Genomic DNA, 12680 nt, shown 5'->3' with positions numbered 1-12680 from the left:
AAACAGGGAAGAAATAGGATGGCTAGGTTACAGGTTATCAGCAGGAAACCAAATTAGAAAGTTAAAGAAACTTATCTGTAGAAGCTAATCCAACCAATAGAAGAGAGCCAAACTCAGGTTGAGTGGGGCTTGTATAGGGAAGAAGCTCTGCAGAAAATCCCAGCTCAATCAGTTAGAGATCCATAGGTTGATCCCAAAATAGAAGGTTAAGGGTTTAGCCAGATCCAGCCAGTGGAATGGGGTGGAAGTGAGGTCAAGTGGGGTGGAATGATGTGCAAAAACCCAGCAGGGTTTGATGGAGGGATAAGGAGTTATTACACCCAAGAGTTGCAGCAGGATTCCAGGTCCAAGAACAACAGCAGTCTGCACCCGAATGGGGAAAACAGTAGCAGCAACAGCCTTGATTGTTGGTGTAGTTGCAGTCTTCAGAAGGGAACTCCAGTTCTTGAAGTAGTCTAGCAACAGCAGCAGCACCAGGGAATTTCGATTGGAGACAAAGAGAATGGGGAAGGAGGGAATTAGAAGGTGGGGGGGGGGGGGATAGATGGATTAGGCTCTCTCAGCCAGGCTCCTTCAGCCCTTCAAGCCACAACTAATTGGACATGAGAATATTCATTGCACTCGAGCAAAATGTCATTCATCAACTAAATCGTGGGGGTGGCTGAGAACAGCCTAACAAATAAATAGGAACAAAGACTTGCTTCCCAAGAAAAGACAGAAATAGAAACTAAGTTATTGACTAAATCTGCAGAATTAGAAACTGACTTGCTAACTCAAAGACTTAGGAAAGTAGGATACTAAGTAACTACACAAGTGGGGTCCACTAAAGTGACACTTGGCCCCTACTTGTAGAACAAAAATTTGTCATACAAATGACAATTATACCCCCCACAATCTGGGTTTGAGAGACCCAGCAACTCCCAGCCCAATTGGGATGGCCCAACTTAAAGTTGGTTGGACCTATGGCCCATGGGGTTGGTCCACCGATTGGTTCAGCGTTCCTTGAACCTTTTTCTCCCTACAAATAACAGTACTATGAGTGACTTTCCACCAACAATATGGATTTCAACTACTAGAGAAGTCAATTATTTTGGCTTGCAAGGTGGGGTTCTGATTTTGAAAAAAAGTACCAATATATAGAAATTTCAATAAACTCTTCTATGCCTTAATGTAGAGAGATTTAAAATTAGGGAAAGGCTTGGATGATCTCTTCACCCCAAGCCCCACTTTATTTATAAGAATAATTAAAACATAAAAGTATGTACATGAGCAATATGGGACTAAACCCATATATAAAACAAACAAATAAACAAAGGGAAAAAAGTCCAGAATACCCCCCACGGTATTCTGGCCCATATATCAACACTCCCCCTCAAGTTGGAGCATATATATCATGCATGCCCAACTTGACTAGGATAGGATGAAACAGCTTGCTATTCAACCCCTTAGTGAACACATCAGCCAGTTGATCGGTAGACTTCACAAAGGGAATACAAATGAGGCCAGCTTCAAGCTTTTCCTTGATGAAATGCCTGTCAACCTCCACGTGTTTAGTGCGATCATGCTGGACAGGGTTATGAGCAATGCTAATGGAAGATGGACAGCAACACCAATATCCTACAATAATCCTCTAAGCCATAGAAGTTCACAAATGCCTTGGGCCATCGCACGAAACTCGGCTTCAGCACTGGACCTTGCCACAACATTCTGCTTTTTGTTACGCCATGTGACAAGGTTCCCACCCACAAAGGAACAATAGCCAGAGATGGATTTTCTGTCAGAAGAACCAGCCCAGTCGGCATCAGTATAAGCTTCAATCTTGAGGTGACCATTGGGAGATAAGAGAATTCCCTTTCCTGAAGCAGACTTCGAATACCTCAAAATACGACGGATTGCATCCATATGAGAGGAATAGGGATTATGCATGAACTGGCTCACCATACTTACAGCAATTGCTATGTCAGGTCTAGTGTGGGAAAGGTATATTAGTTTGCCCACTAACCGTTGATAACCACCCTTGTCAACAGGTTCACCCTCTTTCTCCCTAAGTTTTGTAGTAGCATCCATAGGAGTATCTGAAGGATGACAACCTAGCAGCCCTGTCTCAGTCAATAGATCAAGGACATATTTTCTTTGAGAAAGAAAGATGCCCTTCGAAGAGCGAGCAACTTCTATCCCTAGAAAATATTTTAGAGAGCCTAGATCTTTGACCTCAAACTCACGGCCAAGGAGAAGCTTTAAATCCCTGATAGCAGCATCATCATTACCAGTCACCACCATAGTTGTCAAGGCATCGCCTAGGCGGTGCCTTGGCGACGCCTAGGGTTTCTGGGCGCCTTGGACGCCTTATTCACCTAGTTGGTGTCGCCTTGAATTTTGACCCTCTCCACCGCCTTGGGTTGCCTAACCGCCGTGACAACTATGGTCACCACGATATCATCCACATAGACTATGAGAAGAGTAACCCTGTCACCAACTCGTCTGATGAACAAAGTGTGATCAGCATTGCTTTGCTTATAACCTGCTGAAATCATAGCCTTATGAAATCTGCCGAACCAGGCCTTAGATGACTGCTTCAACCCATAGAGAGCACGTTTCAACTTCCAGACTCTGCCCCTAGTTTTGTCATCAGAGAAGCCTGGTGGAATGTCCATATATACCTCCTCCTCAAGCTCCCCATGGAGGAAGGCATTCTTTACATCTAACTGCTGAAGATCCCACCTAAGATTTGCAGCACAAGATAATAACACCCTGATAATGTTGAGCTTTGCCACTGGTGCAAAGGTCTCCTGGTAGTCAACTTCATAAGTCTGAGTGAACCCCTTTGCAACCAGACGTGCCTTATACCGATCCACTGAACCATCAGCCTTCTGTTTGACCATGAAGACCCATTTACATCCTACTGGTTTTTTCCCTGGAGGAAGAGCCGTAAGATCCCACGTGTTATTTTTGTGTAGTGCTCTCATTTCTTCCAACATTGCAGCCTTCCACTTTCCATCTGTATATGCTTCCTGCCAATTTTTAAGAATAGAGATAGAAGAAAGAGAGCATACAAAAGCACGGAAAGAAGGAGAAAGAGATCTATACGAACAAAGCGAGATATGGGATGTAAAGTGCAAGTCCTAGTACCTTTGCGATGAGCAATAGGTAGGTCGGAAGGAGAGGGATTACCAGGAGATGAAGGATCCGGGTCTGGAGCCGGCAATTGGATGGGTACTGGTGCTACAGTGGGTTGCAGCTGCCCTCTGTTGGATCTGCCCCTTGTATAGGTGATGATGTTGGAGTTATCGATTCTTTTCTGAAATTCACCAATAGTTCTCTGGACTGGAGTCAGCTCCCCCTGGATAGGAACATTAACAACACTATTTTCTATGGTCTTCCCCTGTAAAGGATTCCCATCAGGTGAGGGAGGAACAGCCAAAGGAAGTTGGACATCCAAAGTAGGCTGGGCAGCAGCCGTGGGTGGTGGTAAAGTAGGCTGGACAGCAGCCGTGGGTGGTGGTAAAGTAGGCTGGACAGCAGCCTGAGGAACCTCTGGTAGAGGAATCTCAAAAGGCGCATCTTCACTAGAACTCTCCCCCTGAAGAGGTGGCGAAGAATAGTAAGAAAGGGACTCATGGAAAATAACATTCATACTAACCATGGTACAGTGGGAAGGGGGATGGTAACACTTGTAACATTTCTGGGTCTGAGAATAACCCAAGAAAATACAACGAAGTCCCCGAGGTTCAAGTTTGCTAGGAGGTCTAGTATCCCTAGCATAACACACACAACCAAACACCTTGGGGGGCACAATAAAGGAGGAATTTCCCATTAAAACATCAGAGGGGCTACGAGAGTTAAGAACCCTAGAAGGCAGCCTATTGATGAGATAGGCCGCAGTGAGTACCGCACCCCCCCAATATTGAGATGGGACATTCCTCGCAAACATCAAAGCCCTGGCCATCTCTAACAAGTGGCGATTCTTTCGTTCTGCCACACCATTCTGGGCAGGGGTATCAACACAACTAGTTTGATGAAGGATGCCATGGTCAGCCAAATATTTTTGAAATTGTGATTCTGTATACTCCGTTCCATTATCACTTCTCAATACTTTGAGAGTAGCCTGGAACTGAGGTTGAATCATTTTATGAAAATGCTGAAAACATGAAAAGACTTGATTTTTTGTGTGCAAAAGATACACCCATGTATGCCTAGAATGACAATCAATGAAAGAGACAAACCAACAATGGCCAGAAATAGAAGGTTTACGACTAGGGCCCCAAACATCAAAATGCACCAAATTAAAATAAAAAGAACTCTGTTTATTAGAAATTGGATAATTTGAACGTGTCTGTTTGGCCAGAACACAAGCCTCACAAAAAAAGTCATCCTTAGTACGAAGGGCCAGACTAGGAAATAAATGAGCTAAGATTCCTAAAGGGGGGTGACCTAACCTAGAGTGCCTTTGGTAGAGTTCAGAAGAGACCATGGAATTCTGGTGTGGCGGAGAATGTAATGGAGGTGGAGAGAAGCGACCGTCATCAAGCAGATACAGCCCACCGTGCACTTTACCCAATCCAATCGTCTTCCCAGACGCTAGATCCTGAAACATACAGTGAGAAGGAAAAAAAGTGACTTTGCAGTTAAGATCACGAGTAATACTACTAATGGAAAGCAGGTTAGTAGTAAAATTAGGAATGTGCAAAATAGAAGACAAGGGAAGAGAGGAAGTGCAGTCGATGATTCCCTTTCCAGGTATGGAAGAGAGAGAACCATTAGCCACTTTGACCTTGTCTTTCCCAGAAGTGGGAGAGTATCTATGAAACAAACTAGAGGAACCGGTCATATGATCTGTAGCTCTAGCATCTATAGGATGGGAAGCTACAGAGGCACAATGACCTCCAAATGGAATACCTGACCGGGCACAGTGTGAACCTGAAGGAGTAAATGAATTGGCAGTAGCTGATATAGTAGAGGCAGCAGCAGCGGAAGACCTTAGCATACGTAGGAGTGCCTGTAGATCATCTTGGGATAGACCAGGTTCAGTAGCAAGGGCTGCAGTAGCAGTCTCAGTCTGATGGGCCTTGGTCTTTGTCTTATTCTTGGTCTTGGCAGCCCTTTTAGCTTCAAAATCAGCTGGTTTCCCATGAAGTTTCCAGCACTTCTCTTTGGTGTGATAGGGTTTGTGACAGTGCTCACAAACAACAGTCCCTGTAGTAGAATCACCAAGAGAAGCAGTGCCACTAGGGGCAGGGGCAGCAGCCTTGAGAGCTGATCTGTCAGTAATAGGAGGGTGCAACATAGCAACCCTCTGGTTCTCCTCAGAAGACACCAATGCATAAGATTGTTCAAGTGTGGGAAAAGGCTTATGGCCCAACTCCTGAACACGGATCGGATCATACTCCACATTCAAGCCAGCCAAAAAATCATATAGTCTGATCTTGTCCACGTGCTTCTTATAGGAAGCAATATCAGCCACTGTAGTAGGGTGGAAGTCAGAGAAATGGTCCAACTATTGCCATAGACTGCGGAGAGTAGCATAGTATTTTGAAATTGAAAGGTCTCCCTGAGTGGTGTGAAGGACTTTCTTCCGGAGTTCATATACTTGGGCATCATTGCCAAGCTGCCTATATGTTTCCTTGCATGCAGCCCAAATTTGGGAGGCAGTGTCCAGAAGAAGAAAGTTATGCTGTAAATCTGAAGTCATAGAGCCTATCAGATAAGACATGAGAACACCATTATTGGCAAGCCACTTTTCTTGAGCAGGTCCTTGGTCTGTGGGCAGACAATAGCAAAGGAGGCAGATCTGGACCATAGAAGGTAATTCGAGCCATCAAGTTTAATAGGATTTGGTGGGAAGTTGTGGTACTCTGTCTTGTTGTGACCATCATTAGGTGACTGATCTAAAGTAGCTGAAGAATTGATCGAATCACCCATACTGCAGAAACTCAGGTCCAATAGGCAGCAGCAGCCCCAAGATCGATAGATGTCAGGGTGTTGAAAAACCCTGTAAGTATGTATCGATCTCAAAGAGGTCTTCAAAACTGAACTGTGGAAGCCCAAAATTGCAGTCGAGTGTCTCCTGGTCAGTGTAGAATGAGCCCTGCAGAAGTAGAACCAAAGTGCAGCAGCAACAAGCAGCCCCACACCCAAAGTCGACAATTGTCAGGGTTTTGGAGAAAACCTTGAAGATGGAGATCGATTGGGAGTGGAGGTCTTCAATGAGTGAGAAGAGATGCTGACTAGATGCTAGAAAAGGTGCTGAAGAAGCTCCAATAAGTGAAGAACAGCCTGCAATAATGGTTGGGGCTGATCTTCAAAAAACCTTGAAGACTTCAATACGGCAGGTAGAGTCCAGCAGCTATCGAACAATAATCAAATCATAAAAAACAGAAAAAGAGGTTGGGAGGGGCAGCAACTAGGTCATACGACCACCTCTTGTAGTGCTGCCCTTAGGGAAAAGGGAGAACCAAGGAGAAACAAGGAGGGAGAAGAAGGGAAAAACAATGGAGGAGAGAAGAAGGAGAAAAAATATCGATGGGGTTGGTTCCTAATTCGAAATCTGCTCTGATACCATGTAGAGAGATTTAAAATTAGGGAAAGGCTTGGATGATCTCTTCACCCCAAGCCCCACTTTATTTATAAGAATAATTAAAGCATAAAAGTATGTACATGAGCAATGTGGGACTAAACCCATATACAAAACAAACAAATAAACAAAGGGAAAAAAGTCCAGAATACCCCCCACGGTATTCTGGCCCATATATCAATGCCTTAATCCCTGGATTTCCAAGTAAACATCCATCACATTTCGGTTGCTTCCATGTACCATTTATCCCGACAAAAATAATTAATAGGGAGTAGAGTTGCATTCGATAGAGGGTGAGCCTTGGTGCAACAGTAAAGGTTGCTCCATTGTGACCAAGTGGTCATGGGTTCGAGTCTAGAAACAGCCTCTCTGAGACAGCAGGGGTAAGGCTGCGTACATTATGACCCTCCCCAGACCCCGCAGTGGCGGGAGCCTCGTGCACTGGGTACACCCTTTAATCGTATTCGGTAGACACTTAATGGATTTGAGCCTTTGAATGTGAAGTGATAAACATTTTGGCTATGTGAGAGATGCAAGCGCTCAGAAGGCCCAAAAATTTAAAGAGCACTGAAGATTATGATCTTAATTAACTCCTCCAATGTGTGAATGGCATTGTGATAGTGTGACATTCATGAATGTTCAGTTTCATCCATCATCCCTTGGGGGATGGGTACCTTTGTAACATTAAAGACTAAATATGACAAGACCATTAATGCTTCTCCCTTCACACCCTGAGCTTCCTGGATGCTTAGAGCCAAGCTGGAAAACAGTTTTAAGTGGTCTGTATTTCTACTGGTAGGCAAGTATTCTTGACATTCCCAGTGTTGCTCCCCAAATATACCAAAACGAGTTATCAAATATCAATAAAATTCATGGCTGAAATTAAATTATTTTTGTGTTTTGATTTTTGTTGACTTCGGTCAAAATCCTGTGATTTTTATTTGACTTTAGTTTTAACTGATTATACTGTCATATTTTGGTCCTGTTAAAACAGAAATATTTCAATGATATTGACTGAAATTTTTTGAAGTTAAACTCCGTTCACCTGCAAAGAATCTTTCTTTGTTGTCTTTTCCTTGGAAATTTGGTTTGTTTGATTGTTGTATTTCACTTCTGCATTGACACAAATTTTTTAGCAGTCATGATTGTGATCTTCAATTGCCAGATTTTCCATGGTTAAGAACCATATTCTGTATTGTGGATTGATATATTTGTTAATATTAAGCAAGGTAAGTGTATGTGCTTGGGACAAAAGGCATGGTAATCTCTGGTTCCCAATGTACTCTTGCTAATTCAATGGATCTTTTATATGCTTTATCTGTTCATCAAAATTGTCTAGTTCTCTTCTGTTGCAACATATTTGGACAATATTTCCTGTGATATATGTTGGTTCATATAACTTTGTTTACAAATTTAGGATGATGTCTAGTTGTCTTGTGTGCATTCATCTTTTTTCCCCCCTCTGTCAATTCAGTCTACTGCAATTATTTCTGTAGGATGGAAGGAATTGTTTTCTGTAATTCTTGGAAGCAATGACGTTAATTCTGGGAAACCCTCTCCTGACTTGTAAGACTCTTGCCCATTATTTTGATGATAATGCCCATGTACATATTTACACAGTTACATCGTAAAGGAAGAAAATTATTTATTTTCATTGCTGTTGTCATTGATGTTCTCATTGTTTTCTTTTCTTGGATACTTGTTTAGATTTCTAGAGGCAGCAAAGAGAATGGGTGTAGATCCTTTGAGGTGTCTGGTGATTGAAGACTCCTTGTAAGTCTGCTCGAATATTAATAGTTGTTTTCAATGACATCTTGGGGCACTAGATAGCTCTATTAGATAGTTTCATTGTTTTATGTTCTTATCAGAAACTCTAGAAGTTGTGCGAGTACATTTGCTCTGAACCTTTTGAAAAGTATCTGACAATGTCTTAGGCTCCTAGCATACAGTACAATCTACTGCCTGTTTATCCGACGTATGCAAGACAATATAATTTAAGTTCCATTTTGAAATCGTTCTTCAATACATGCCACTGTTAGTGTTTGAACTTCAGAATTTACACTACCTTGTGGCAATAGTTTGCACAAAAGACAAGGGGAAATGAAACATGTGACATGAAATCCTTTCTGGGAAATGATTCTATTACATGGGTTGCTGCCCTGGACACAGCCAGCTTAGCATTAAAGAAAGCACTAACTGAACCTATTTTTCGTTTGCTGAAGCACCCTGGCTTCCCATATTAGTTGTCATATTTTCTCTGACTTTGGCAGAGATGACCCATAATCTCTCATAAACATTATATTCATATGATATTGGAAGGTTTAGTCTTTCTTCGCATCCATAATAAGAGAAATAGATTCTTGCCAACTAACCACTATCCATTCCCAGTATTGGTGGTCTCAACACAGCACCTTCATACTCTACCTGAGAATTTCTCTTTTCAACTCTGATGAATATATTAAGCCTGGAATTGCAATACTTGGTTGAAGCTAATCTAATGTCTTTTCCTGTGACGTTTAACTTAGAATGTCCCTGCACAGTGTTTCATTTTTACTGATAGCTACCATTGCACCCACCACTATTTCTTTATTCCTACAATAAATGATTAACTTTTATGCTAATGCCTACTATTTTAACCAGACCTGGTGTTATGGCTGCAAAATCTGCTGGAATGAAGGTAGTAGCTGTTCCATCACTCCAAACTCAAGCTGATCGTTATTCAATAGCAACTTATGTGCTTCATTCGCTTTTGGAGTTTCAGCCTGAGATTTGGGGTCTTCCACCATTTGACGACTGTACATATCTATTCATTTTCTCTTTATTTTTGGTGTGCCATGAGCTCTAGCCAACTAAATGGAGTTTCCGTTTGGTTTTAATGATTGCAGGGGTGGAAAATGCTTTGCCAATTGAACCCATGTATGTGAAGGCTGTAGCTTCTGATGGGTTTCTGAGTGAAGTTTCAGGTCAGGTGGATCTACTTCTTGCATTTTCACTTGAAAAACTCCCAAGTCAAGTCAAAATTTAGGCCTAGTGGCCTATTGGTCATGTTTGAAAGTTGACTCAGCTTGTAGTCAAGCTATGTATGAACATTATGATCCTTGGTGTTCCCTTTAATTTCTCAATTTTCTTCTTCTGTCTTTCTTTCCCATCTTGGCAGGGTTGATCCAGTCATGAATCCCATTTTCCAAAAAATTCTTCCATAACTGCTTTATTGTGTACGAATATAATAATTTCACCAGCAGTAGACAGAATTCATACACTGCACATGCATAATGCTTTCTGTATTCAAAATTCCTGCTGTGTTGCACTGCCTATTTAATTTCTTTTTCCTTTTGAAATTAATAACAAAACCAGACAATGATTCAACCTCTCTTCCTGATCAAATTTCGGGAGTCTACTTCGGTTGGGCTAAACTTGGCACATCTGGGATCTTCAAAGCCGTGGTGAGCATCGGATGGCACGGCCATTCAGTTGCAGCAAAGCAAGTAATTGTGGGTAGCAAATCCAAGGACTGATTATATTTAACCTTCAAAATGATTGATTCTAGTAACATAGTAGGGTTGTCAATTGCTCAGTTTTCAAGGTTTTCTTGCAGTGAGTGAATTCAAAATTTTCTTTTTATGCCTTTTTTGCAGCTGCCATATCTCATTGATGAAACAGAAGAGTACACAACAGATCAGCCATGGCAGCTTCTGCTTGTTGGATACATAAGGGAACTGAGTGGGGAGGTACGTAAGGTGTTACTCGACATTAGCGTAGAATAACAAGTTCAATTATTTTAGGCTGAAGAAATCAAAACGGTGGGTGTTGGAAACTTGCTTATGTCTCGGTTTCTGCACATTCTTACTAGAGTATTTGCATGGATGTAGGTGAACACTTCCCTGGATATAGAAATACTTGAAGAAGATAAGTCCATTGCCATGGCTGCCTTGGATCTTCCAGTGTTCGCCCATCATAGAGGCAGTCCTCTCTTAGCAGAATAGCTTGAGTGAATGAAAATAAGGTTGTTATGTGGAGCTAATCTGTACTGGGTAATTGGATATGGCGAACTGTATTTTTTTGTTTTGATAATAAAAACCAAACATATTAATTAAAATGTCATACGTACATCAACTCCATGGTGAACAAAACGTACAACGTTGTATTCTCAGGGCCATCCATACCAGAAAAATAATGTAAAATGGCAAGGAGGTTAGAGTCCATAAAAAATTTAAACAAAATTCCAGATGAATTGGTAAACCAAGGCAACGGAGTTGAGGTCGGTGTTGGAAGCAAACGATCGACCTTGCAATCACTCCTGATAAACCATAAAAAAAACAGCCAATCAAAGGGTGACACGTGACAGACCTAGAACTGAATGGAAGAACCCGGTCTGAGAGAACCAAGCGTTAACCATGTCGAGTCGGACGGGTTGGATAGAAGAACACTAACATCCAAGTGGTAGAGACGACCCACGAAGGTCGGGTAAGGTGAGTCTCAATGAGTTTGAGCCCTCCACCTCAGATGCCAGTTCGAGCCTTGTGAACTCGGTCGCAAGGCCAAATCCTATGAGCCCAGGCATAAGGTCGAGCCTTATACGCTCGATCGCAGGTCGCCAATTGTAGTCGTAATGGTGGAGCGTTGAGACGTCTGAGGCGTAACGGCTGAGTCATGAGTCAAAGCGGTAACCGCAAACTCCGCAAGTTGTGGAGCCGCGTAAGCGAATCCCTATATTCCCGGGAGAAGCTGAGTCAGCAGATCAGGTAGTTATCAATCAGCGGAACCGTATTACACTCAAATAAGGATTCTTACCAAACGTGGAGTTACTTCCCTACTATAACTCCGCTGAGAGGTCTCCTATCCAAACAGGACTTTTGCCATACGAGGACCATCCCCACGTCACCAGAATTACCCTATAAATACCCAGGTATGTGGCCTGAACAAAGGACTGATCTTTTACTAAGTTGAACTGTTGCTAATACGGAGACCTAACTTAGGCATCGGAGAGTCCTCAATCAGAGCCACACCAGCTCTCCTTTGCTGACCCGATTTTTTGCAGGCTCATCCACAAGCAAATAGGATGGAGGTTTCCTGACTCAACAAAATTGGCGTCGTCTGTGGGAACGACTTCAGCCGAACACCGTCGTTTCTACCAAGAGCAATAGCAACAATAATGGCAATGACAATGAGGTCGGCCCGTCACAGTGCCACTTCACAAGAGGGTGAAACACAACCCAATGGAGACGCGAGAAACTCACCCCCGCCTGAAAGTTCTCGCCAAGGGGCGAGACGAACTCCCCATGGAGCTCGGAATAGCGGAGGTGCGGCGAACATTGTTTTGCCATCAGATAGAAATAACGCGGAGGTTGCGGCGTTGGAGGGTCAGCCGTCGAGCGTGCAACCGTATATCTTTCATTATTGTGGATGTGTGTGTTTGTGAATGGATTAACAGCTTCTAAATCCTTGGAGTTTGGCGGATTGCTATTGTACAATTCGGGTCACCTACCTAATCCTCCCAGGGGGTGGTTTGGGATGTGACATCAACCGCATCCTGAATAAGAGAAATCTCATTAGGTGCTACATGAATATTGGGGACCGTATCAATATCAGGCTCTTGAACTCCAGCAGGTGTAACCAATGGCGTAATATGCCTCACATCCGTCTGAATAGGTAGAAGAACAGGTACTGATGTACTAACCATGTGACTATCTTGAACAGTTTGAGAACAGTCATTCTTTTCGGCTACATCAAATTCCAAAAACTTCGCTGTCTGTGACTCCACAATCCTAGTGCCTCCGCAGGGATTATAAAATTTATATCCCTTTGAATGATCTAGATAGCTGGCAAAGTAGCAACAAGTAGTCTTGGGATCTAACTTGTTTAAAGTCGGATTATACAACTTCACTTCTGCAGGGCACCCCCAAACTCTAAGATTGTTTAAACTGGGTTTATGGCCGGTCCATAACTCAAAAGGGGTAAGAGGAATGGCTTTAGTAGGTACACGATTAAGGATATAAATAGCAGTTTTCAAAGCTTCACCCCATAAGAACTTAAGTAAATTTTTCCTACTAACCATACTCCTCACCATGTCCATAAGGGTGTGGTTACGTCTTTGGGCGACCCCATTTTG

General features: G+C 42.7%; 1 protein-coding gene across 2 annotated transcripts in view; it reads left to right on the top strand.

Annotated features, from left to right (window-relative positions):
- The window catches only part of LOC122641048 (bifunctional riboflavin kinase/FMN phosphatase-like), a 33294-nt gene extending 22598 nt beyond the window's left edge, over window positions 1-10696 (top strand). For both annotated transcript variants that reach the window (XM_043834369.1, XM_043834368.1), the window contains 7 exons: window positions 8068-8137; window positions 8279-8344; window positions 9212-9366; window positions 9457-9534; window positions 9926-10062; window positions 10207-10299; window positions 10441-10696. In XM_043834369.1, coding sequence (XP_043690304.1) covers window positions 8068-8137; window positions 8279-8344; window positions 9212-9366; window positions 9457-9534; window positions 9926-10062; window positions 10207-10299; window positions 10441-10554 — 713 coding nt within the window. In that variant the 3' untranslated portion in view covers window positions 10555-10696. The remainder of the gene's footprint in view (window positions 1-8067; window positions 8138-8278; window positions 8345-9211; window positions 9367-9456; window positions 9535-9925; window positions 10063-10206; window positions 10300-10440) is intronic.
- The last annotated feature ends 1984 nt before the right edge of the window (window positions 10697-12680 follow it).

This window comes from Telopea speciosissima, chromosome 9 (assembly GCF_018873765.1).
Source record: "Telopea speciosissima isolate NSW1024214 ecotype Mountain lineage chromosome 9, Tspe_v1, whole genome shotgun sequence".
NCBI lineage: Eukaryota > Viridiplantae > Streptophyta > Magnoliopsida > Proteales > Proteaceae > Telopea > Telopea speciosissima.
The sequence above is the reverse complement of the archived record's forward strand: the minus strand, read 5'-3'. Positions and strand labels throughout refer to the sequence as shown.